Raw genomic sequence first — 27,617 nt, 5'->3', positions numbered from 1 at the left:
AGGATCAGGATAGAGCTAGGATCAGGATAGTATCCAAGGATTAGGATAGTATTAGGATCAGGATAGACCTAGGATCAGGATAGAGCTAGAATCAGGATAGCATCCAAAGATCAGGATAGTATTAGGATCAGGATAGAGCTAGAATCAGGATAGCATCCAAAGATCAGGATAGTATTAGGATAATAATAGACCTAGGATAAGGATAGACCTAGGATAAGGATAGACCTAGGATAAGGATAGACCTAAGATAAGGATAGACCTAAGATAAGGATAGACCTAAGATAAGGATAGACCTAAGATAAGGATAGACCTAAGATAAGGATAGACCTAGGATAAGGATAGACCTAGGATAAGGATAGACCTAGGATAAGGATAGACCTAGGATAAGGATAGACCTAGGATAAGGATAGGCCTAGGATAAGGATAGGCCTAGGATAAGGATAGACCTAGGATAAGGATAGACCTAGGATAAGGATAGACCTAAGATAAGGATAGACCTAAGATAAGGATAGACCTAAGATAAGGATAGACCTAGGATAAGGATAGACCTAGGATAAGGATAGACCTAGGATAAGGATAGACCTAGGATAAGGATAGGCCTAGGATAAGGATAGGCCTAGGATAAGGATAGGCCTAGGATAAGGATAGGCCTAGGATAAGGATAGACCTAGGATAAGGATAGGCCTAGGATAAGGATAGGCCTAGGATAAGGATAGACCTAGGATAAGGATAGGCCTAGGATAAGGATAGGCCTAAGATAAGGATAGTAAATAACAATAAGAGAAAGAATAAGTGGCACCGATACCTTACGGTCGCAGTCTCACGAGATGGATGGTGTCTTACCAGGTCAGGTAGCCAATTATACCAGCCGCGGAGGTGCTTGGGCAAGTAGAATAGCGATCAATAAAGTGTACAACGAAGAAACAAACAGATGTCCTGCCTCTGAGCGCCCCACGCTATCCTGACCACCAAACCAGAGGAGCAGCCCTAGATGGGAGCCGACTGACCAGAGTCTGAGCAGTGAGTGCAGGACATCTGTTTTTTCTTTGTTGTACACTAGGACCAGGATAGACCTAGGACCAGGATAGACCTAGGACCGGGATAGACCTAGGACCGGGATAGACCTAGGACCGGGATAGACCTAGGACCGGGATAGACCTAGGACCGGGATAGACCAAGGACCGGGATAGACCAAGGACCGGGATAGACCAAGGACCGGGATAGACCAAGGACCGGGATAGACCAAGGACCGGGATAGACCAAGGACCGGGATAGACCTAGGACCGGGATAGACCTAGGACCGGGATAGACCTAGGACCGGGATAGACCTAGGACCGGCATAGACCAAGGACCGGGATAGACCTAGGACCGGGATAGACCTAGGACCGGGATAGACCTAGGACCGGGATAGACCTAGGACCGGGATAGACCTAGGACCGGGATAGACCTAGGACCGGGATAGACCTAGGACCGGGATAGACCAAGGACCGGGATAGACCTAGGACCGGGATAGACCAAGGACCGGGATAGACCAAGGACCAGGATAGTCCTAGGACCGGGATAGACCTAGGATCAGCTTAGAGCAAACACCACTGTCTGACCACCTCTGTTCTGATGTATGAAAGAAAGAGATTGGATCTGAGTGGTGAAGAGCTGTGTGAGACCGATGCCAAAGAGGAAAGCAGCATGCACGGGGGGCAGATAGTCTTCTTATCACACTGAAAGTAGAGCGCCCTCTATAATAAAATGTACTGGTTGTCAGAGGGCGCCCCCTAGGAGTAGAGCATTATGGCAGAACTGGACTGGGACTGACTGGGACTGGTCCTAAGGATCAAGGTTGGCCCTTAGTGCTGAAGAGCTCAATGATGCTGATGCCAAAAAGGAAAACGAAATGTACTGGCAGGAAGAAGGTAGAGTGCCCCCTTAGGGCAGGACACAATGCCCAACACTACATGGTGGAAGAGGCAATGTTTGGACATATAGTTGCTGGGTTGGGTGACGACCCCGAGGGCGGCCATGTTGGTTGCGACCCAGGTGAAGGGATAATGAAGAATCACCAAGGGGCCCGGCGGCCGAGGACGATTCAAGGGCGTAATTGTATTTACTGTAGAATTTTCATGATCGGCGGCTGTGATGTTCCGTATGGCGGTGCCAGGTGAGATCCAGGCAGGGGAGCGTTGTTTCCTTATTAATAGGGATTTAGAGCTTTCCCCCAAGGATCCCCGAGCGCTTGAAATTCATAGCTTTGTAGTAAAACAATGTAATGAGTGCAGCGCAGTCCTACAAGGGCGATCCCCCCGGTATTGTCAGCGCCGCTTCCTGATTTCTGCTGGCATCAACTTAGCACCGCTTCCCCGACTGTTTAACCCCTTACACACCGCCAGCCGAAACGAGAGGAAGACGGAAGGGGAATAGGACTACAAGTCCACATAGGGTAGTGATCTCCAAACTTCGCACCTCCAGCTGTTGCAAAACTACAACTCCCAGCAACTCACAGCCGTCTGCTTTCCAGGCATGCTGGGTGTCTTAGTTTTGCAAGAGCTGGAGGCACCCTGGTTGGGAAATAGTGGCACAGTGTGTGCAGCAAACTATTCCCTCCTTTAGTTGCACTGTGGCAAAACTACAACTCCCAGCATGCCCTGACAGCCAAACTGTGGACCTCCAACTGTTGCAAAACTACAACTCCCAGCATGCCCGGACAGCCAAACTGTGGACCTCCAGCTGTTGCAAAACTACAACTCCCAGCATGCCCGGACAGCCAAACTGTGGACCTCCAGCTGTTGCAAAACTACAACTCCCAGCACTCAGACAGTTAAACTGCGGAACTCCAGCTGTTTAAAAACTACAACTCCCAACATGCCCAGACAGTTATTGGCTGTCTGGGTATGCTGGGAGTTGTAGTCTTGCAAGAGCTGGTCAGACACAGTTTTGAAACCACTGCCCTATACCACAGTGTTTCCCAACCAAGGTACCTCCATTTGTTGCAAAACTACAACTCCCAGCTGTCCAGGTATGCTGGGAGTTGTAGTTTTGCAAGAGCTAGAGGGCCAAAATTGGGGGACCACTGCCTTATACCCAGTACTTCCCAACCAGCATGCCTCCATCTGTTGCAAAACTACAACTCCCAGGCGGTCTGGTCATGCTGGGAGCTGTAGTTTTGCAAGAGCTGGAGGGCCACAGTTTGAAGACCCCAGTGCTTTCCAACCAGGATGTCTTCGTGTGTTGTAAAACTGCAACTTTCAGCATGTATAGACAGCCGATGGCTGTCCAGCTCTTACAAAACTACAACTCCCAATATGCCTGGACAGCCATCCTGGTTGGAAAGCACTGGGGTCTTAAAACTGTGGCCCTCCAGCTCTTGCAAAACTACAACTCCCAATATGCCTTGAGGGCCATAATTTGGAGACCACTGCATTATACCCCAGTGCTTCCCAACCAGTGTGCCTCCATCTGATGCAAAACAACAACTCCCAGGCTGTCCGGGCATGCTGGTAGTTGTAGTTTTCCAACAGCTGTTGTGACGCACCGTTCTATTCTGTGCAAACCCCCCCCCCCCCCCCATGCTTTACACTGCAGCTCTGCTTGCTTTAATTAGCTGCTGTTAATAAGACACTTCTCAACCCACCCATAAGTCTTAGCTATGTAGGTGAATAGGTCGGTCTCATTAGGTGAATCGCAGTGATAATACTCCACCCCCTCTCTCTGCAAAGCCAGAGGAATTATGGGACATGTAGGCAGCATTAGGGGAATCGTTGCAAAGATGGGATTGCAATCAGTAGAGCTATAAAAAAGAAAAATTAAAAAACATGCTTGCCACATCATCTAAAACAGGTAAGCACAAGACATACTCAAGAGCCTCCTCATTATTCTCTAATAGCCTATGCTGCACTATATAAGAAAATAATAATTCTTAAAGTGCTTCTTTAAGCTGGGAGCTGTAGTTTTGCAACAGCTGGAGGTCCCCCCCCCCCCTTCCCCCCGCTCTAGGGCAAATAGGTAAATCCTACAAGACGTCTCTTCCCTAAAGTTCTTTTTGTTGTCGGGGGAGTTCTTTAAATCTCATAGTTTGTGTGAATGTTATAAATCGGCCTAAACCTGCTGATTCAGCCACTTTCAAATCCGTGTAAGAATCTCCGTCCTCCTTCCTAATTCCCCGCTCTGAGCGCTCTTACTGTCGGATAACGCAGATTTTGACGCTTTTTTTTTATTCGGAGAGGCTGTTAATCTCTCAAATACAATTAGAGCCCAGGAAGGTGCCAGCTGGTAATGCCAACACAGCAAGAGGGTATTTACGAGAGTCAGTCTGTGTAGGGCTCATGGGAAAGAGAGTGCCCCCCCCCCCCTTTAGCAAGTGGTATCACCCTGGCACTTCAAACAAAAGACTGTAGAATGGACCAAATGGTTGTGGAAGGGGGGGAGACAAACGACTCCTAGAGGCTTCATGTCCCAAGTGGTCGGTATATGTGGGATATAGCAACGAGGGTTTATAGATTTGATATGTGGGGATTATAGCAACGAGGGTGGTTGCTCCCCCTTTCTACCAGATGGTTTGACCCTGGCACTACGAAAAAAAAAAAAATGAAGACTGGAGAGTAGACCAAATGATCATTGGGGCAATTAAAACCAGTGTTTCCCAAGCAGGGTGCCTCCAGCTGTTGCAAAAACTAGAACACCCATCATGCCCGGACAGTGTTTGGGAAACACTGCCTTAGACCTTAGGCCCCAAGTGGTCAGTCTGTATTGTGATCACAGGAGAGAGGGAGACCCTGACCCTAAATACGAAAGGCTGGAGAATGGACCGAATAACCATTATAAATATGGGGGGGGGGGGTGAGTCTGTGTCAGTTATAGTAATATAGTAGAACGTACTTTCTCTGGTTTGACCCACCCCGGCCGGAACAATTAACCAAAGGGTCATGGACTTTGTGTCCCAAGTCTGCGTTGCAATCATAGTAAGGAGAGGGGCTCCCAATTCCCCCCCTTATAGCAGGTAGTGTGACCCTGGTGCTACATAAGAGAGGCTGGAGAATGGACCAAATGCCCATATAAATGGGTGGTGGAAACAGGTGCCAAGATTCTTTGAAAAAGGTTGGAGGATTTAGCCCAAGACTTTGTGCCCTAAGGGGTCAGTCTGTGTTGCAATCATAGGAGAGCGGGGGGGCTTTTCCCCTTCTAGCACGTGGTTCAACCCTGGCACTCCATTCATAAGACTGAAGAATGGACCAAATAACCATATAAATGGGGACAACCTTCTGGCCCCGAGAAGTGACATTTCCCCATCTAGCAGATGGTTTGACCCTGGCACTGGGCAGCATTGACAAGAGGGCGGGGAATTGGCCCCAAGACATTGTGCCCTAATTGGTCAGTCTGTGTTGTAATCATGGGAGAGAGTGGCTTCTCCCCTTCTAGCAGGTGGTTCGACCCTGGCTCTACATACACCAGACCAAAGAATGAACCAACTTGTCAGGAAAAAGGGGGAAGAGTGGGATTTCCCCCAAGACTTCAGGACCTTGGGCCCCTAGTGGCGGTATGAAGTGGCATCAGTGCAGGGGCCCCTTCCCAGATCCTCACGGTCGTCTCTTTCCATGTCTTCTAAGGTTTCTTGACCTACAGGGACGGGAAGGACGCGGCGGAGATAATTGTTTGGTGACCCGCAACGTGTACCGGGGCAGGAAATTGTTTGGGGATTTAGCTACATAAGCTGTGGGCGGAGGAGGGGGTTATGGGCGCATCTATATTTCATGTTCCCTCATGTGAGAGGTTGAGGAAGTTTTTTCCTCTCGCACAGATCCTGCGTCTTGGGGCTTTTCGGAATATGTTGATCTTTCACTTCTTCCTCTCCACTGCCAAAGAGGTGTCACACTTCATTAGGAGCCCCGACGGGGACACGTGCCAAGTACCTGCGCCACCTGCATACCCTCCCTGCGCCACCTGCATACCCTCCCTGCACCACCTGCATACCCTCCCTGCGGCACCTGCATACCCTCCCTGCGCCACCTGCATACCCTCCCTGCACTACCTGCATACCCTCCCTGCGCCACCTGCATACCCTCCCTGCACTACCTGCATACCCTCCCTACGCCACCTGCATACCCTCCCTGCGCCACCTGCATACCCTCCCTGCACCACCTGCATACCCTCCCTGCGCCACCTGCATACCCTCCCTGCGCCACCTGCATACCCTCCCTGCGCCACCTGCATACCCTCCCTGCGCCACCTGCATACCCTCCCTGCGCCACCTGCATACCCTCCCTGCGCCACCTGCATACCCTCCCTGCTCCACCTGCATACCCTCCCTGCGCCACCTGCATACCCTCCCTGCGCCACCTGCATACCCTCCCTGCGCCACCTGCATACCCTCCCTGCGCCACCTGCATACCCTCCCTGCGCCACCTGCATACCCTCCCTGCGCCACCTGCATACCCTCCCTGCGCCACCTGCATACCCTCCCTGCGCCACCTGCATACCCTCCCTGCGCCACCTACTTACCCTCCCTGCGCCACCTGCATACCCTCCCTGCGCCACCTGCATACCCTCCCTGCGCCACCTGCATACCCTCCCTGCGCCACCTGCATACCCTCCCTGCGCCACCTGCATACCCTCCCTGCGCCACCTGCATACCCTCCCTGCGCCACCTGCATACCCTCCCTGCGCCACCTGCATACCCTCCCTGCGCCACCTGCATACCCTCCCTGCACCGGGAATTACCAGGGAGAGGGAGGGACGAGCACTATGAGGGCAAAATACTCCCGTACTAATGCCTCTACTGTCCTCTGTTATCAGCCATTTATTAGGGGACGGCTCTGATCTATGTATTCAGATTTACTGCATCGTCTGTCGCAGTGTATCCCTACCAGTGTGCCTTCAGTTGTTGCAAAACTTCAACACCCAACGTGCCCGGACAGCCTCCCCTCCAGCTCTCTCTGTATACTGCTGCTGCTTTCTTTAGGAGATCAGAATATATAGTTGTTATACACCTCCCTTCCAGCTCTATCTGTATACTGCTGCTATCTCTATGGGATCTAGATATATAGTAGGTATACACCTCCCCTCCAGCTCTATCTTTATACTGCTGCTATCTCTGTGGGATCAGGATATATATTAGTTATACATCTCCCCTCCAGCTATATCTGTATACTGCTGCTTTCTTTAGGAGATCAGAATATATAGTAGTTATACACCTCCCCTCCAGCTCAATCTGTATACTTCTGCTATCTCTATGGGATCTAGATATATCGTAGTTATACATCTCCCCTCCAGCTTTATCTGTATACTGCTGCTATCTCTATGGGATCAAGATATATAGTAGTTATACATCTCCCCTCCAGCTTTATCTGTATACTGCTGCTATCTCTATGGGATCAAGATCTAAAGTAGTTAAACATCTCCTCTCCAGCTCTATCTGTATATTGCTGCTTTCTCAATGGGATCTAGATATATAGCAGTTATTCCCCTCCTCTCCAGCTCTATCTGTATATTGCTGCTTTCTCAATGGGATCAGGATATATAGTAGTTATACACCTCCCCTCCAGCTCTATCTGTATATTTCTGCTTTCTCAATGGGATCAAGATATATAGCAGTTATACATCTCCCCTCCAGCTCTATCTGTATACTGCTGCTATCCCTATGGGATCAAGATATATAGTAGTTAGGCACCTCTCCTGAGGCTGTGTTCACACTTTGCATTTATGCTGCATTTGGTTCAGACTTTTTTTTTTTAACTGTTTGACTACAATTACATTATTTACAGCAACTTTGAAAGGTCACAGCAAAAATGGTCAAAACCCAGTAAAAAGATAAAGCTACAAAAATTAGGTAAAACCACAACATGTGAACACAGGGGTACTCCGGCCCTTAGACATCTTATCCCCTATCCAAATGTCTGATCGCAGGGGCCCCGCCGCTGGGGACCCCCACAATCTCTCGTACAGCACCTACTTGTCTCAGCACGAAGCGATGATGGCTCCGCGTCTGAAGACTCACGACCCCGGAGTATCGTGACATCACTCCCCGCCCCCTCCCATAGACTTGCATTGAGGGGGCGGGGTGTGACATCACGATACTCCAGCCCCGGGGTTGCAGGGGTCCCAGATAGGGGATAAGATGTCTTAGGGCCGGAGTACCCCTTCAGATCTTCATACAACACCTCAAGATTACAGGTCAAATCACTTTCACAATGGAAAATGCATTAAAACTGCACATGATGCGATGACACCAACCTACCCATAAATCTCGGCTGTTCAGTCTCATGGTTGTTGGAGTCTTGCCAAGTGATTAGATTGGTCTCATTTGGTGAATTGCAGTAATGAGACTTCATCTCCTCTATCTGTAAAACCAGAGGAATCATGGGAAATGTAGGCAGCACTAGAAAATCATTTCAGGGATGTGATTACAATCATTATGGCTGAAAACCCTATACCTGCCACATCATCTAAAACAGGTAAGCACAAGGCATATACAAGAACCTCCACATTATTCTCTAACAATAGCCTATGCTGCACTATAGAAGAAAAAGAAATCCTTGGATTGCTTCTGTGGTACAACCAATATATCTTAAAGGGGTACTCCGGTGGAAAACAAAAGTTTTCAAATCATCTGGAGCCCGAAAGTTATACGAATTTGTAAACTACTTCTATATAAAAATCTTAATCCATCCAGTACTTATCAGCTGCTGTATGCTCTACAGGAAGTTGTGTAGTTCTTTCCAGTCTGACCACAGTGCTCTGTGCTGACACCTCTGTTCGTGTCAGGAACTGTCCAGAGCAGAAGAGGTTTGCTATAGGGATTTGCTCCTGCTCTGGACAGTTCCTGACACGGACAGAGGTGGCAGCAGAGAGCACTGTGGTCAGACTGGAAAGAACTACACAACTTCCTGTGGAGCATACAGCAGCTGATAAGTATTGGAAGGATTAAAGGGGTACTCCTCCCCTAGACATCTTATCCCCTATCTAAAGGATAGGGGATAAGATGTCTGATCACAAGGGACATGCCACTTGGGACCCCCGCGATCTCCCTGCTGCACCCGGTGTTTGTTTAGAGCATTGGGTGCAGCGCCAGAGGCCCGTGACGTCATGGCCGTCACGCCCCCTCCCATAGACTTCCATTGAGGGGGCGTGGCTGGGACGTCACGTGCCTACGCCCCGCATTGCAGTCATCCAACATGGAGCGAAGTTCGCTCTGTGCACCAGATGTCTGGGGTGCCGCATCCTTTGGATAGGGGATAAGATGTCTAGGGGTGGAATACCCCTTTAAGAGTTTTATATAGAAGTAAATTACAAATCTGTGTAACTTTTCGGCGACAGTTGATAAAAAAAAAAAGAAAACATTTATTTTTCACCGGAGTACCCGTTTAAGTGACCATTTCAGGGATATGATCACAATCAGAATGGCTTAAAGGGGTCCTCCGGCGCTTAGACATCTTATCCCCTATCCAAAGGATAGAGGATAAGATGCCTGATCGCAGGGGTCCCGCCACTGGGGACCCCCATGATCTTGCACGCCGCACCCCGTTAAAATCAGTCCCCGGAGCGTGTTCGCTCCGGGTCTGATTACTGTCGATCACGGGGCCGGAGCGTTGTGACGTCACGGCTCCACCCCCCCCCCCCCCCCTCCGTGTGACGTCACGCTCCGCCCCCTCAATGCAAGCCTATGGGAGGTCTGTGCTACAGCCGAGATCCCGGGGGTCCGCAGCAGCGCCCGCGATCTGACATATTATCCTTTGGATAGGGGATAAGATGTCTAGGGGCGGAATACCCCTTTAAAACCCTAAATTATTCTCTAATAGCCTATGCTGCACTATATAAGCTTGAGCCTAGAGTTGAATATGTCAGGGGTATTTGGAAATGACATTAATCAGATTTAGGTGAAAGAAATAAGACATGGCGGTGACCCGTGGAGGTGCCAAGCTCTTCTGGTTACAGCACATGGCGTGCCCCGGTGCCACCATAACCGGGATAACGCCTCTACAATCCTTATATTTACATCATACGTAGATCTGTGGGTACTAAGTCGGGTAGACCCTTTCCTGTGCCAGCCGCCCCCTATACACTGGGTTCACTTCATGAATTCTTAATAGTTTTTAGAGCAGTTTATCTGCACGGAGCCTTTTTTGCCGTCTGCCATCTGGGCGCACACGGTGCCAGCTCTGCTCAGCGGCCACTCATGCAGCTAGTGACCTGAAGCAGACCTCGCCCGTCTGCACTGGCACAGCAACACAGGCCACTTGGGCAGGCAGCACCACAAGTAGAAGAAACACGTTGACGTGCCAGGTGGCTCGCTCCCTCAGTCTTGTAGGAGAAAAAATAAAAGCCCCCTTTATCCTTCTGCCAGTCCCATAGACTCGGATACACGGGTGATGTCTGCCATGCTGCCATTCTTCACCCGCTCCTGCCAGATGGAGCACAGAGAAGCTCCCACTGGTTTGTCCCTAAAAAACCTCGAATAGGAAAATGGAAAAAAGAATAATAGAAAAGGATCTTCCTTACATGCACTGATACATTGTAACAAACTCATCAGTTCAGGAAAGGTTTAAAGGGCTACTCCAACCGAAATACATCTTATCCCCTATCCAAATCACGCCATGCCCCCTCCATTCATGTCTATGGGAGGGGGCGTGGCGACTGTAGTCGCCAGTCATCCAGCACGAAGCGGAGTTCACTCCATGCACGGATTACTAGGGTTCCACGCTGGAAAACATTTTTTTATTTTTTTAATCAACCGGTGTCAGTTAAAGAGATTTGTAAATTACTTCTATATAAAAAGCTTAATCCTTCCAGTACTTATCAGCTGCTGTATGCTTCACAGGAAGTTGTGTAGTTCTTTCCAGTCTGACCACAGTGCTCTCTGCTGACACCTCTGTCAATGTCAGGAACTGTCCAGAGCAGGAGAGGTTTTCTATAGGGATTTACTTCTACTCTGGACAGTTCCTAAAATGGACAGAGGTGTCAGCAGAGAGCACTGTGTTCAGACTGGAAAGAACTACATAACTTTCTGTGGAGCATATAGCAGCTAATAAGTACTGGAAGGATTAAGATTTTTATATAGAAGTAATTTACAAATCTGTTCACCTTTCTGGCACCAGTTGATTTAAAAAAAATGTTTTCAAATGGAGTACCCCTTTAAATTAGCTCATGGAGAGTTTGAATGCTATTGTTACAAACCCTCAGCTGTGAGATCCATTAGGGAAAGGCAGGGATTTAGTGATTTCATTACTTAAAATATCATCTGATTTTGCGCTATTTTTATGTTGTCTGCGCCAATGTCATGGGGCGGGGTTAGCAGATGCACTGGTTGGTGCGCCGTACTGCGGTGACCGGCTGCCATAGGAATGTGTCAGGGCCTTTTCACCCTTTTTTGCACCATTCATGGGATTCCTGTTAGTTGCGCAAATTTATGAAGTGATGTGCACAACATAAATAACATAATACATTTTGTGCAAAAGTTTTAGTTCCTGTTAGCATTGAGGGGATTCCTGTTTGAAGGGTGGGGGGCATTGAGGGGATTCCTGTTTGAAGGGTGGGGGCATTGAGGGGATTCCGGTTTGAAGGGTGGGGGGCATTGAGGGGATTCCAGTGCTTGGTTACGTATTGACGCCCTCCTCTGTTTTGCAGGTGACCCTGGGTAAAGTGTTGAAGGTGATCGTGGTGATGCGCAGCCTCTTCATCGACCGCACCATAGTGAAGGGCTACAACGAAAATGTCTATACTGTAGACGGCAAGGTGAGATCTTGTGACTCTCGTAACCCCCGACCAGGCCCATTTTGCCCTTAGAGTACCTGTCCTATCCCACAAAAAAAAAAAGTTATGTGTTACTCGGTACCTATATTTCTCTCACAAATACTTTCTTCCTGTTGCTCATTTGGTTTGTCATCATGTGCTCTATCAGCTGCTGTATGTCCTGGAGGAGTCATGTAGTCTTTCCAATATATATCAGCTGCTGTATGTCCTGGAGGAAGTCATGTAGTCTTTCCAGTAGTTATCAGCTGCTGTATGTCCTGGAGGAAGTCATGTAGTCCTTCTGTTACTTATCAGCTGCTGTATGTCCTGGAGGAAGTCATGTAGTCTTTTCAATAAATATCAGCTGCTGTATGTCCTGGAGGAAGTCATGTAGTCTTTCCAGTAGTTATCAGCTGCTGTATGTCCTGGAGAAAGTCATGTAATCTTTCCAGTACTTATCAGCTGCTGTATGTCCTGGAGGAGTCATGTAGTCTTTCCAGTACTTATAAGCTGCTGTATGTCCTGGAGGAAGTCATGTAGTCTTTCCAGTAGTTATCAGCTTCTGTATGTCCTGGAGGAGTCATGTAGTCTTTCCAGTACTTATAAGCAGCTGTATGCCCTGGAGGAGTCATGTAGTCTTTCCAGTACTTATAAGCAGCTGTATGCCCTGGAGGAGTCATGTAGTCTTTCTGTTACTTATCAGCTGCTGTATGTCCTGGAGGGAGTCATGTAGTCTTTCCAGTACGTATAAGCTGCTGTATGTCCTGGAGGAAGTCATGTAGTCTTTCCGTTACTTATCATCTGCTGTATGTCCTGGAGGAGTCATGTAGTCTTTCCAGTACTTATCAGCTGCTGTATGTCCTGGAGGAGTCATGTAGTCTTTCCAGTACTTATCATCTGCTGTATGTCCTGGAGGAAGTCATGTAGTCTTTCCAATAAATATCAGCTGCTGTATGTCCTGGAGGAAGTCATGTAGTCCTTCTGTTACTTATCAGCTGCTGTATGTCCTGGAGGAAGTCATGTAGTCTTTCCAATAAATATCAGCTGCTGTATGTCCTGGAGGAAGTCATGTAGTCTTTCCAGTAGTTATCAGCTTCTGTATGTCCTGGAGGAGTCATGTAGTCTTTCCAGTACTTATAAGCTGCTGTATGTCCTGGAGGAAGTCATGTAATCTTTCCAGTACTTATCAGCTGCTGTATGTCCTGGAGGAAGTCATGTAGTCTTTCCAGTAGTTATCAGCTTCTGTATGTCCTGGAGGAGTCATGTAGTCTTTCCAGTACTTATAAGCAGCTGTATGCCCTGGAGGAGTCATGTAGTCTTTCTGTTACTTATCAGCTGCTGTATGTCCTGGAGGGAGTCATGTAGTCTTTCCAGTACGTATAAGCTGCTGTATGTCCTGGAGGAAGTCATGTAGTCTTTCCGTTACTTATCATCTGCTGTATGTCCTGGAGGAGTCATGTAGTCTTTCCAGTACTTATCAGCTGCTGTATGTCCTGGAGGAAGTTATGTAATCTTTCCAGTACTTATAAGCTGCTGTATGTCCTGGAGGAAGTCATGTAGTCTTTCCAGTACTTATAAGCTGCTGTATGTCCTGGAGGAAGTCATGTAGTCTTTCCGTTATTTATCAGCTGCTGTATGTCCTGGAGGAAGGCATGTAATCTTGCCAGTATATATCAGCTGCTGTATGTCCTGGAGGAGTCATGTAGTCTTCCCAGTACTTATCAGCTGCTGTATGTCCTGGAGGAAGTCATGTAGTCTTTCCAGTATATATCAGCTGCTGTATGTCCTGGAGGAGTCATGTAGTCTTTCCAGTATATATCAGCTGCTGTATGTCCTGGAGGAGGTCATGTAGTCTTTATAGAACTTATCAGCTGCTGTATGTCCTGGAGGAAGTCATGTAGTCTTTCCAGTACTTATCAGCTGCTGTATGTCCTGGAGGAGTCATGTATCTTTCTGTTACTTATCAGCTGCTGTATGTCCTGGAGGAGTCATGTAGTCTTTCCAGTACTTATCAGCTACTGTATGTCCTGGAGGAAGTCATGTAGTCTTTCCAGTACTTATCAGCTGCTGTATGTCCTAGAGGAAGTCATGTGGTCTTCCCAGTACTTATCAGCTGCTGTATGTCCTGGAGGAGTCATGTAATCTTCCCAGTATATATCAGCTGCTGTATGTCCTGGAGGAAGTCATGTAGTCTTTCCAGTACTTATCAGCTGCTGTATGTCTTGGAGGAAGTCATGTAGTCTTTCCAGTACTTATCAGCTGCTGTATGTCCTGGAGGAGTCATGTAGTCTTTCCAGTACTTATCAGCTGCTGTATGTCCTGGAGGAGTCATGTAGTCTTTCCAGTACTTATAAGCTGCTGTATGTCCTGGAGGAAGTCATGTAGTCTTTACAGTACTTATCAGCTGCTGTATGTCCTGGAGGAGTCATGTAGTCTTTCCAGTACTTATAAGCTGCTGTATGTCCTGGAGGAGTCATGTAGTCTTTCCAGTACTTATCAGCTGCTGTATGCCCTGGAGGAAGTCATGTAGTCTTTCCAGTACTTATCAGCTGCTGTATGTCCTGGAGGAGTCATGTAGTATTTCCAGTACTTATCAGCTGCTGTATGTCCTGGAGGAGGTCATGTAGTCTTTATAGAACTTATCAGCTGCTGTATGTCCTGGAGGAGTCATGTAGTCTTTCCAGTACTTATCAGCTGCTGTATGTTCTGGAGGAAGTCATGTAATCTTTCCAGTACTTATCAGCTGCTGTATGTCCTGGAGGAAGTCATGTAGTCTTTCCAGTACTTATCAGCTGCTGTATGTCCTGGAGGAGTCATGTAGTCTTTCCAGTATATATCAGCTGCTGTATGTCCTGGAGGAGTCATGTATCTTTCCAGTACTTATCAGCTGCTGTAAGTCCTGGAGGAGTCATGTAGTCTTTCCAGCACTTATCAGCTGCTGTATGTCCTGGAGGAAGTCGTGTAATCTTTCCAGTACTTATCAGCTGCTGTATGTCCTGGAGGAAGTCATGTAATCTTTATAGTAGTTATCAGCTGCTGTATGTCCTGGAGGAAGTCGTGTAGTCTTTCCAGTACTTATAAGCTGCTGTATGTCCTGGAGGAAGTCATGTAGTCTTTCCAGTACTTATCAGCTGCTGTATACCCTGGAGGAGTCATGTATCTTTCCAGTACTTATCAGCTGCTGTCAGTCCTGGAGTAAGTCATGTGATCTTTTCAGTCAGGAATTGAGCTGTCTGCTTCCACCACTGTCCGTGTCCATATCCCCATAGCAAACCGCTCCTGCTCTGGACAGTTCCTGACATGGACAGAGGGGGCAGCAGAGATCACTGTCTGACTTTAAAGACTACATGACTTCCTCCAGGACATACAGCAGCTGATAAGTACTGGAAGACTTGACATTTTTAAACAGAAGTAAATGATAAATATGTATAACTTTCTTGGCACCAGTTGATTTTATTCTTTTCTCTCCTGGGTTCCCCTTTAATGGCTCTTTAACCCAATGAGGAAAACAAGAGACGTCTGTAAAGAAAACAGCGATATTCTGTGCTTCCTGTGGCGGCCCAGCCTCCTGCCGGTCTACGGTCTCCATCGGCACTCGTTCGATGAAGAGGTCACGGCGTGCGAAGCGCTGGTGGTATTTACAGAGCGGCCCGGCTCCTGTCACCCTCCTCGCTCCCGATACGCTCATAATTGTCACATCGGGGGTTACTCGGGGATATTTTGTTCCCTAAATTTATTGACGAGCAAAAAGGGCAGACAGGAACAGATGAATATGTTCAAGACAAAAAAAAAAATTGTTCTTGTCCACTGGAACATTGGAAACGGCTAATAAATTTGGTTTTCACAGCCGACTGTGCTCGTGTAATTGGCTTTTCGTATTAACCCCTCACGTGCTGACGGTGCGGCGACAGCTCGTCCGAGGATATCGGAGATGCTAGGAAATTAGTAAGTGTCTGCCTGGTTATCAGCTGGTGGCGGTTCTCAGGGATGTGCTGCCATTCACTCGAGGGTTAAAGAGTTGACTACCGAAGAGCTTAACCCATGCCGTGCTGTACAAAGCCAATTCCGATGGCGGCGGGTTGATTTGCACGGACATTAATATGAGGATCAGGTTCCCTGACTGATTAAAGCTCGCACAATGCTCTTTCAGACCCAAAGGCCACATCCTAATGAGCGCCGGGGCGCCGCACAAGAGGTTGTTAGCATGCTGATGTTTACCACCGCGGAGGCGCATATATTAATAAAGTCTGCAAGGTTAGTTATCGGTGTCATGTGACCCCTGCAGCCCTCAATGTCACCCCCTCTGGTCTACACAGGAAGATGGTGGTCCTACAATAAAACTTACACAAAAATCTGATTAGTAATGCAGAGTGCTGACAACACTGTCCCAGTTTGGTTGCTATGGATACAGTGCTTAGTTACATTGTTTCATGAGAGGTTGTTAGGTTGATCTTCCTTAGCAACCAGTCTGTTCTTCATCTCAAGCCCATTGGGAAGTAATTCAGCTGCCTGGTCCTACTTTATTAATCAGATTTTTTGTAAAAGAAATGTTTTGTTGTTTACCTTTCAGGATTCTGGGTGAGCAGAGTGATCACCACTGTGGATATAAACTGCTCAAAAAAATAAAGGGAACACTAAGATAACACAGATCTGAATGAATGAACTAATCGTATGAGATACTTTCCTCTTTACATAGTTGAATTCGCTGACAACAAAATCACCAAAAATTATCAATGGAAATCATCAACCCCTGGAGGTCTGGATATGGAGTCACTCAAAATCACAGTGGAAAACCCCACTACAGGCTGATCCAACTTTATGTAATGTCCTTAATACAAGTCCCAATGAGGCTCAGTAGTAGGCTAGCATTGTCTTGTATTAGGAGGAACCCAGGGCCAACCGAACCAGCATATGGTCTCACAAAGGGTCTGAGGATCTCATCTCGGTACCTAATGGCAGTCAGGCTACCTCTGGCAAGCACATGGAGGGCTGTGCGGCCCCCCCAAATAAATGCCACCCCACACCATTACTGACCCGCCAAACCGGTCATGCTGGAGGATGTTGCAGGCAGCAGAACGTCCTCCACGGCGTCTCCAGACTCTGTCACATGTGCTCAGTGTGAACCTGCTTTCATCTGTGAAGAGCACAGGGCGCCAGTGGTAAATTTGCCAATCTTTGTGTTCTCTGGCAAATGCCAAACATCCTGCGCGGTGTTGGGCTGTAAGCACAACCCCCACCTGTGGGCATCGGGCCCTCATACCACCCTCATGGAGTCTGCTTCTGACCGTTTGAGTGGACACATGCACATTTGTGTCCTGCTCAAGGTCATTTTGCAGGGCTCTGGCAGTGCTCCTCCTGCTCCTCCTTGCACAAAGGCAGAGGTAGCGGTCCTGCTGCTGGGTTGTTGCCCTTCTACGGCCTCCTCCACGTCTCCTGATGTACTGGTCTGTCTCCTGGTAGCGCCTCCATGCTCTGGACACTACGCTGACAGACACAGCAAACCTTCTTGCCACAGCTCGCATTGATGTGCCATCCTGGATGAGCTGCACTACCTGAGCCACTTGTGTGGGTTGTAGACTCCGTCTCATACTACCACCAGAGTGAAAGCACTGCCAGCATTCAAAAGTGACCAAAACATCAGCCAGTAAGCATAGGAATTGAGAAGTGGTCTGTGGTCACCACCTGCACAACCACTCCTTTATTTGGGGTGTCTTGCTAATTGCCTATAATATCCACGTGTTGTCTGTTCCATGTGAGATTGATTGTCAATCAGTGTTCTTCCTGAGTGGACAGTGGGATCTCACACAAGTGTCAGTGACTTGGAGTTACATTGTGTTGTTTGAGTGTTCCCTTTATGTTTTTGAGCAGTTTAGTATATCCCAGTGTTCTCTGAACTGTGGACCTCCGGGCATGCTGGCAGTTATAGTTTTGCAACAAGTGGGAGGTCCACTGTTTGGAGACCACTGCCCTATACCCCATTGCTTCTGAACCAGGGGGCCTCCAGCTGTTGCAAAACTACAACTCCCAGCATGCCCTGGTAAGTACAATGCATTCTGAAAGTTTTCAGACCCTTTCACTTTTGTTACGATGTTCATCATTCTGCTCTCACTACCCAAAAATGTAGTGCAGGCGGCTCCTGTCTTATCTCCTGGGCTCTGTAGTACAGGCGGCTCCTGTCTTATCTCCTGGGCTCTGTAGTACAGGCGGCTCCTGTCTTATCTCCTGGGCTCTGTAGTACAGGCGGCTCCTGTCTTATCTCCTGGGCTCTGTAGTGCAGGCGGCTCCTGTCTTATCTCCTGGGCTCTGTAGTACAGGCGGCTCCTGTCTTATCTCCTGGGCTCTGTAGTACAGGCGGCTCCTGTCTTATCTCCTGGGCTCTGTAGTACAGGCGGCTCCTGTCATCTCTCCTGGGCTCTGTAGTACAGGCGGCTCCTGTCTTATCTCCTGGGCTCTGTAGTACAGGCGGCTCCTGTCTTATCTCCTGGGCTCTGTAGTACAGGCGGCTCCTGTCTTATCTCCTGGGCTCTGTAGTACAGGCGGCTCCTGTCTTTTCTCCTGGGCTCTGTAGTGCAGGCGGCTCCTGTCTTTTCTCCTGGGCTCTGTAGTACAGGCGGCTCCTGTCTTATCTCCTGGGCTCTGTAGTACAGGCGGCTCCTGTCTTATCTCCTGGGCTCTGTAGTACAGGCGGCTCCTGTCATCTCTCCTGGGCTCTGTAGTACAGGCGGCTCCTGTCTTATCTCCTGGGCTCTGTAGTACAGGCGGCTCCTGTCTTATCTCCTGGGCTCTGTAGTGCAGGCGGCTCCTGTTATCTCTCCTGGGCTCTGTAGTACAGGCGGCTCCTGTCTTATCTCCTGGGCTCTGTAGTACAGGCGGCTCCTGTCTTATCTCCTGGGCTCTGTAGTGCAGGCGGCTCCTGTCTTATCTCCTGGGCTCTGTAGTACAGGCGGATCCTGTCTTATCTCCTGGGCTCTGTAGTACAGGCGGATCCTGTCATCTCTCCTGGGCTCTGTAGTACAGGCGGATCCTGTCATCTCTCCTGGGCTCTGTAGTACAGGCGGCTCCTGTCATCTCTCCTGGGCTCTGTAGTACAGGCGGCTCCTGTTATCTCTCCTGGGCTCTGTAGTACAGGCGGCTCCTGTTATCTCTCCTGGGCTCTGTAGTACAGGCGGCTCCTGTCTTATCTCCTGGGCTCTGTAGTACAGGCGGCTCCTGTCTTATCTCCTGGGCTCTGTAGTGCAGGCGGCTCCTGTCTTTTCTCCTGGGCTCTGTAGTACAGGCGGCTCCTGTCTTATCTCCTGGGCTCTGTAGTACAGGCGGCTCCTGTCTTATCTCCTGGGCTCTGTAGTACAGGCGGCTCCTGTGTTATCTCCTGGGCTCTGTAGTACAGGCGGCTCCTGTTATCTCTCCTGGGCTCTGTAGTACAGGCGGATCCTGTCTTATCTCCTGGGCTCTGTAGTACAGGCGGCTCCTGTCTTATCTCCTGGGCTCTGTAGTACAGGCGGCTCCTGTCTTATCTCCTGGGCTCTGTAGTGCAGGCGGCTCCTGTCTTATCTCCTGGGCTCTGTAGTACAGGCGGCTCCTGTCTTATCTCCTGGGCTCTGTAGTACAGGCGGCTCCTGTCTTATCTCCTGGGCTCTGTAGTACAGGCGGCTCCTGTCTTATCTCCTGGGCTCTGTAGTACAGGCGGCTGCTGTCTTATCTCCTGGGCTCTGTAGTGCAGGCGGCTCCTGTTATCTCTCCTGGGCTCTGTAGTACAGGCGGATCCTGTCTTATCTCCTGGGCTCTGTAGTACAGGCGGCTCCTGTCTTATCTCCTGGGCTCTGTAGTACAGGCGGCTGCTGTCTTATCTCCTGGGCTCTGTAGTACAGGCGGCTCCTGTTATCTCTCCTGGGCTCTGTAGTACAGGCGGCTCCTGTCATCTCTCCTGGGCTCTGTAGTACAGGCGGCTCCTGTCATCTCTCCTGGGCTCTGTAGTACAGGCGGCTGCTGTCTTATCTCCTGGGCTCTGTAGTACAGGCGGCTCCTGTCTTATCTCCTGGGCTCTGTAGTACAGGCGGCTCCTGTTATCTCTCCTGGGCTCTGTAGTACAGGTGGCTCCTGTCATCTCTCCTGGGCTCTGTAGTACAGGCGGCTCCTGTCTTATCTCCTGGGCTCTGTAGTACAGGCAGCTCCTGTCATCTCTCCTGGGCTCTGTAGTACAGGCGGCTCCTGTTATCTCTCCTGGGCTCTGTAGTACAGGCGGCTCCTGTCATCTCTCCTGGGCTCTGTAGTACAGGCGGCTCCTGTCTTATCTCCTGGGCTCTGTAGTACAGGTGGCTCCTGTCTTATCTCCTGGGCTCTGTAGTACAGGCGGCTCCTGTCATCTCTCCTGGGCTCTGTAGTACAGGCGGCTCCTGTCTTTTCTCCTGGGCTCTGTAGTACAGGCGGCTCCTGTCATCTCTCCTGGGCTCTGTAGTACAGGCGGCTCCTGTCTTATCTCCTGGGCTCTGTAGTACAGGCGGCTCCTGTCATCTCTCCTGGGCTCTGTAGTACAGGCGGCTCCTGTCTTTTCTCCTGGGCTCTGTAGTACAGGCGGCTCCTGTCATCTCTCCTGGGCTCTGTAGTACAGGCGGCTCCTGTCTTATCTCCTGGGCTCTGTAGTGCAGGCGGCTCCTGTCATCTCTCCTGGGCTCTGTAGTACAGGCGGCTCCTGTCTTATCTCCTGGGCTCTGTAGTACAGGCGGCTCCTGTCTTATCTCCTGGGCTCTGTAGTACAGGCGGCTCCTGTCATCTCTCCTGGGCTCTGTAGTACAGGCGGCTCCTGTCTTATCTCCTGGGCTCTGTAGTACAGGCGGCTGCTGTCTTATCTCCTGGGCTCTGTAGTGCAGGCGGCTCCTGTTATCTCTCCTGGGCTCTGTAGTACAGGCGGCTCCTGTCTTATCTCCTGGGCTCTGTAGTGCAGGCGGCTCCTGTTATCTCTCCTGGGCTCTGTAGTACAGGCGGCTCCTGTCTTATCTCCTGGGCTCTGTAGTACAGGCGGCTCCTGTCTTATCTCCTGGGCTCTGTAGTACAGGCGGCTCCTGTTATCTCTCCTGGGCTCTGTAGTACAGGCGGCTCCTGTCTTATCTCCTGGGCTCTGTAGTACAGGCGGCTCCTGTCTTATCTCCTGGGCTCTGTAGTGCAGGCGGCTCCTGTCTTTTCTCCTGGGCTCTGTAGTACAGGCGGCTCCTGTGTTATCTCCTGGGCTCTGTAGTACAGGCGGCTCCTGTCATCTCTCCTGGGCTCTGTAGTACAGGCGGCTCCTGTCATCTCTCCTGGGCTCTGTAGTACAGGCGGCTGCTGTCTTATCTCCTGGGCTCTGTAGTACAGGCGGCTCCTGTCATCTCTCCTGGGCTCTGTAGTACAGGCGGCTCCTGTCTTATCTCCTGGGCTCTGTAGTACAGGCGGCTCCTGTCTTATCTCCTGGGCTCTGTAGTACAGGCGGCTCCTGACATCTCTCCTGGGCTCTGTAGTACAGGCGGCTCCTGTCATCTCTCCTGGGCTCTGTAGTACAGGCGGCTCCTGTCTTATCTCCTGGGCTCTGTAGTACAGGCGGCTCCTGTCTTATCTCCTGGGCTCTGTAGTACAGGCGGCTCCTGTTATCTCTCCTGGGCTCTGTAGTACAGGCGGCTCCTGTCATCTCTCCTGGGCTCTGTAGTACAGGCGGCTCCTGTCTTATCTCCTGGGCTCTGTAGTACAGGCGGCTCCTGTCATCTCTCCTGGGCTCTGTAGTACAGGCGGCTCCTGTCTTTTCTCCTGGGCTCTGTAGTACAGGCGGCTCCTGTCATCTCTCCTGGGCTCTGTACTACAGGCGGCTCCTGTCTTATCTCCTGGGCTCTGTAGTACAGGCGGCTCCTGTCATCTCTCCTGGGCTCTGTAGTACAGGCGGCTCCTGTCTTATCTCCTGGGCTCTGTAGTACAGGCGGCTCCTGTCTTATCTCCTGGGCTCTGTAGTACAGGCGGCTCCTGTCTTATCTCCTGGGCTCTGTAGTACAGGCGGCTCCTGTCTTACCTCCTGGGCTCTGTAGTACAGGCGGCTCCTGTCATCTCTCCTGGGCTCTGTAGTACAGGAGGCTCCTGTCTTATCTCCTGGGCTCTGTAGTACAGGCGGCTCCTGTTATCTCTCCTGGGCTCTGTAGTACAGGCGGCTCCTGTCATCTCTCCTGGGCTCTGTAGTACAGGCGGCTCCTGTCTTATCTCCTGGGCTCTGTAGTACAAGCGGCTCCTGTCTTATCTCCTGGGCTCTGTAGTACAGGCGGCTCCTGTCTTATCTCCTGGGCTCTGTAGTACAGGCGGCTCCTGTCTTATCTCCTGGGCTCTGTAGTACAGGCGGCTCCTGTCATCTCTCCTGGGCTCTGTAGTACAGGTGGCTCCTGTCTTTTCTCCTGGGCTCTGTAGTACAGGCGGCTCCTGTCTTATCTCCTGGGCTCTGTAGTACAGGCGGCTCCTGTCTTTTCTCCTGGGCTCTGTAGTACAGGTGGCTCCTGTCTTATCTCCTGGGCTCTGTAGTACAGGCGGCTCCTGTCATCTCTCCTGGGCTCTGTAGTACAGGCGGCTCCTGTTATCTCTCCTGGGCTCTGTAGTACAGGCGGCTCCTGTCTTATCTCCTGGGCTCTGTAGTACAGGCGGCTCCTGTCTTATCTCCTGGGCTCTGTAGTACAGGCGGCTCCTGTCTTATCTCCTGGGCTCTGTAGTACAGGCGGCTCCTGTCTTTTCTCCTGGGCTCTGTAGTACAGGCGGCTCCTGTCTTATCTCCTGGGCTCTGTAGTACAGGCGGCTCCTGTCTTATCTCCTGGGCTCTGTAGTACAGGCGGCTCCTGTCTTATCTCCTGGGCTCTGTAGTACAGACGGCTCCTGTCTTTATCTCCTGGGCTCTGTAGTACAGGCGGCTCCTGTCTTATCTCCTGGGCTCTGTAGTACAGACGGCTCCTGTCTTATCTCCTGGGCTCTGTAGTACAGGAGGCTCCTGTCTTTTCTCCTGGGCTCTGTAGTACAGGCGGCTCCTGTCTTATCTCCTGGGCTCTGTAGTACAGGCGGCTCCTGTCTTATCTCCTGGGCTCTGTAGTGCAGGCGGCTCCTGTCTTATCTCCTGGGCTCTGTAGTACAGGCGGCTCCTGTCATCTCTCCTGGGCTCTGTAGTACAGGCGGCTCCTGTCATCTCTCCTGGGCTCTGTAGTACAGGAGGCTCCTGTCTTTTCTCCTGGGCTCTGTAGTACAGGCGGCTCCTGTCTTTTCTCCTGGGCTCTGTAGTACAGGCGGCTCCTGTCTTTTCTCCTGGGCTCTGTAGTACAGGCGGCTCCTGTCTTTTCTCCCGGGCTCTGTAGTACAGGCGGCTCCTGTCTTATCTCCTGGGCTCTGTAGTACAGGCGGCTCCTGTCTTTTCTCCTGGGCTCTGTAGTACAGGCGGCTCCTGTCTTATCTCCTGGGCTCTGTAGTACAGGCGGCTCCTGTCTTATCTCCTGGGCTCTGTAGTACAGGCGGCTCCTGTCTTATCTCCTGGGCTCTGTAGTACAGACGGCTCCTGTCTTTATCTCCTGGGCTCTGTAGTACAGGCGGCTCCTGTCTTATCTCCTGGGCTCTGTAGTACAGACGGCTCCTGTCTTATCTCCTGGGCTCTGTAGTACAGGAGGCTCCTGTCTTTTCTCCTGGGCTCTGTAGTACAGGCGGCTCCTGTCATCTCTCCTGGGCTCTGTAGTACAGGAGGCTCCTGTCTTTTCTCCTGGGCTCTGTAGTACAGGCGGCTCCTGTCTTATCTCCTGGGCTCTGTAGTACAGGCGGCTCCTGTCTTATCTCCTGGGCTCTGTAGTACAGGTGGCTCCTGTCTTATCTCCTGGGCTCTGTAGTACAGGAGGCTCCTGTCATCTCTCCTGGGCTCTGTAGTACAGGCGGCTCCTGTCTTATCTCCTGGGCTCTGTAGTGCAGGCGGCTCCTGTCTTATCTCCTGGGCTCTGTAGTACAGGCGGCTCCTGTCATCTCTCCTGGGCTCTGTAGTACAGGCGGCTCCTGTCATCTCTCCTGGGCTCTGTAGTACAGGAGGCTCCTGTCTTTTCTCCTGGGCTCTGTAGTACAGGCGGCTCCTGTCATCTCTCCTGGGCTCTGTAGTACAGGAGGCTCCTGTCTTTTCTCCTGGGCTCTGTAGTACAGGCGGCTCCTGTCTTTTCTCCTGGGCTCTGTAGTACAGGCGGCTCCTGTCTTTTCTCCTGGGCTCTGTAGTGCAGGCGGCTCCTGTCTTATCTCCTGGGCTCTGTAGTACAGGCGGCTCCTGTCTTATCTCCTGGGCTCTGTAGTACAGGAGGCTCCTGTCATCTCTCCTGGGCTCTGTAGTGCAGGCGGCTCCTGTCTTATCTCCTGGGCTCTGTAGTACAGGCGGCTCCTGTCTTATCTCCTGGGCTCTGTAGTACAGGAGGCTCCTGTCATCTCTCCTGGGCTCTGTAGTACAGGCGGCTCCTGTCTTATCTCCTGGGCTCTGTAGTACAGGCGGCTCCTGTCTTATCTCCTGGGCTCTGTAGTACAGGCGGCTCCTGTCTTTTCTCCTGGGCTCTGTAGTACAGGCGGCTCCTGTCATTTCTCCTGGGCTCTGTAGTACAGGCGGCTCCTGTCATTTCTCCTGGGCTCTGTAGTGCATGTACTTTTCTGTGTAGTAGTTAGGAAGCGTAAGCGCCTCCATTGAATCCTCTTGTTGAGCAGCAGCGTCTGTTCAGACTACTGCTTCATTAATTACCCCGCGTCAGCGTCCGCTCACATCATCCCAACCTCAGCACAAAGCTATCAAAGCCGAGCTTCAAAGATCACCAGAGCCGTCTCTGGGGTAATTTCTGATCCCTGCTTCCCTACCACTTCAAAGGTGAGCGGAGAAGTTGTCTGGGAGGGGGGCACTCCGACAGGGAGGGGGCGCAATCTGATTTCTATAATAGGGGCTGGCACCGTCCCCGTTTGATATGAGATGCAAGGAAGGTTGCGATTCGTTTATCGACTTTGAAATCATTCGCACGACCTTCAGAAAACGGCGTCCTGTCCCACAATGCTAGCAAGAGGGAGGAAAGCGGATTCTCCGAGCGGGTGGGTGAGGGGATGGAGTTATGGCCTCTATTGGGGGGGGGGGGGGGAGTGTTATGGCTTCTATATGGGGGGGGGGGGTTGTTTTTATATGGTGGGGGAACAAATTGGAAATTCTGGATCTCAGCAGAATTCCACAGAATCTGCAGCCATGGCAGGAATGGCGCCCGTTGCCCTATGCCATGGTTCCAGTTTTGCCTGACAGCAGTGATCCCCAACCTGTGACTGTCCAGCTGGTAGAAAACTACAACTCCCAGCCATCTACATTACATCTGTTCTGTTGGCGCTGTTTATGGGGGTTGTCAGCAGGCAGCAGCATTTATTGGTACAGCCATGTGTATTGTATATAGCATCTGTGCCGAAGGGTGTATAGAACATATGGGTAACCATAGGTCGGTGTATATAAGATATAAATAACCATAGGTCGGTGTATATAAGATATGGGTAACCATAGGTCGGTGTATATAAGATATAAATAAACATAGGTCGGTGTATATAAGATATAAATAACCATAGGTCAGTGTATATAATATATGGGTAACCATACGTCGGTGTATATAAGATATGGGTAACCATAGGTCGGTGTATATAAGATATGGGTAACAATAGGTCATGTATATAAGATATGGGTAACCATAAGTCATGTATATAAGATATAGGTAACCGTAGGTCGTGTATATAAGATATGGGTAACCATAGGTCGTGTATATAAGATATGGGTAACCGTAGGTCGTGTATATAAGATATGGGTAACCGTAGGTCGTGTATATAAGATATGGGTAACCGTAGGTCATGTATATAAGATATGGGTAACCATAGGTCATGTATATAAGATATGGGTAACCATAGGTCGTGTATATAAGATATGGGTAACCGTAGGTCGTGTATATAAGATATGGGTAACCATAGGTCATGTATATAAGATATGGGTAACTGTAGGTCGTGTATATAAGATATGGGTAACCGTAGGTCATGTATATAAGATATGGGTAACCATAGGTCGTGTATATAAGATATGGGTAACCGTAGGTCGTGTATATAAGATATGGGTAACCGTAGGTCGTGTATATAAGATATGGGTAACCGTAGGTCGTGTATATAAGATATGGGTAACCGTAGGTCGTGTATATAAGATATGGGTAACCATAGCTCATGTATATAAGATATGGGTAACCGTAGGTCATGTATATAAGATATGGGTAACCATAGGTCGTGTATATAAGATATGGGTAACCGTAGGTCGTGTATATAAGATATGGGTAACCGTAGGTCGTGTATATAAGATATGGGTAACCATAGGTCGTGTATATAAGATATGGGTAACCATAGGTCATGTATATAAGATATGGGTAACCGTAGGTCGTGTATATAAGATATGGGTAACCGTAGGTCGTGTATATAAGATATGGGTAACCATAGCTCATGTATATAAGATATGGGTAACCGTAGGTCGTGTATATAAGATATGGGTAACCGTAGGTCGTGTATATAAGATATGGGTAACCGTAGGTCGTGTATATAAGATATGGGTAACCGTAGGTCGTGTATATAAGATATGGGTAACCGTAGGTCGTGTATATAAGATATGGGTAACCATAGGTCATGTATATAAGATATGGGTAACCATATGTTTTTTCTTTCCAACAAGAATTAGGTAGGAAAAGCCTGGCAACGCCATGTACCCATGTACTAGTTGTGTATATACCGTCAGTAATGGTGTATCTAACATCTGGCAGCGGTGTGTGTATATAGCATCTGGCAGCGGTGTGTATATAACATCTGGCAGCCGTGTGTATATAGCATCTGGCAGCGGTGTGTATATAACATCTAGCAGCGGTATGTATACGGCACCTGGCAGCGGTGTGTATACGGCACCTGGCAGCGGTGTGTATACGGCACCTGGCAGCGGTGTGTATACGGCACCTGGCAGCGGTGTGTATACGGCACCTGGCAGCGGTGTGTATATGGCATCTGGCAGCGGTGTGTATACGGCATCTGGCAGCGGTGTGTATATAACATCTGGCAGCGGTGTGTATATAGCTTTAGTACAGTTGTATACAGTATCTGGCAGCGGTGTGTGTATACGGTATCTGGCAGGGGTGTGTATATAGCATCTGGCAGCGGTGTGTATACGGTATCTGGCAGCGGTGTGTATATAACATCTGGCAGCGGTGTGTATACGGTATCTGGCAGCGGTGTGTATATAACATCTGGCAGCAGTGTGTATACGGTATCTGGCAGCGGTGTGTATATAACATCTGGCAGCAGTGTGTATATAGCATCTGGCAGCGGTGTGTATATAGCATCTGGCAGCGGTGTGTATATAGCATCTGGCAGCAGTGTGTATACGGTATCTGGCAGCGGTGTGTATATAACATCTGGCAGCAGTGTGTATACGGTATCTGGCAGCGGTGTGTATATAACATCTGGCAGCAGTGTGTATACAGTATCTGGCAGCGGTGTGTATATAACATCTGGCAGCAGTGTGTATACGGTATCTGGCAGCGGTGTTTGTATATATAATCTGGCAGCGGTGTGTGTACGGTATCTGGCAGCGGTGTGTATATAACATCTGGCAGCGGTGTGTATACAGTATCTGGCAGCGGTGTGTATATAACATCTGGCAGCGGTGTTTGTATATATAATCTGGCAGCGGTGTGTGTATGGTATCTGGCAGCGGTGTGTATATGGTATCTGGCAGCGGTGTGTATACGGTATCTGTCAGCGGTGTGTATATATCATCTGGCAGCGGTGTGTATATATCATCTGGCAGCGGTGTGTATATATCATCTGGCAGTGGTGTGTATATAACATCTGGCAGCGGTGTG

At 49.8% G+C, this 27,617-nt stretch overlaps 1 protein-coding gene across 3 annotated transcripts in view; it reads left to right on the top strand.

Moving 5' to 3' along the window:
• MED27 (mediator complex subunit 27) overlaps nt 1-27,617 on the top strand; it is a 229,865-nt gene that overhangs the window by 180,580 nt on the left and 21,668 nt on the right. For all 3 annotated transcript variants that reach the window (XM_056540499.1, XM_056540498.1, XM_056540500.1), the window contains one exon: nt 11,611-11,718. In XM_056540499.1, the coding sequence (XP_056396474.1) occupies nt 11,611-11,718 (108 nt within the window). The remainder of the gene's footprint in view (nt 1-11,610; nt 11,719-27,617) is intronic.

The sequence above is a fragment of the Hyla sarda genome, chromosome 9 (assembly GCF_029499605.1).
Source record: "Hyla sarda isolate aHylSar1 chromosome 9, aHylSar1.hap1, whole genome shotgun sequence".
Taxonomy (NCBI): Eukaryota; Metazoa; Chordata; class Amphibia; order Anura; family Hylidae; genus Hyla; species Hyla sarda.
The sequence above is the reverse complement of the archived record's forward strand: the minus strand, read 5'-3'. Positions and strand labels throughout refer to the sequence as shown.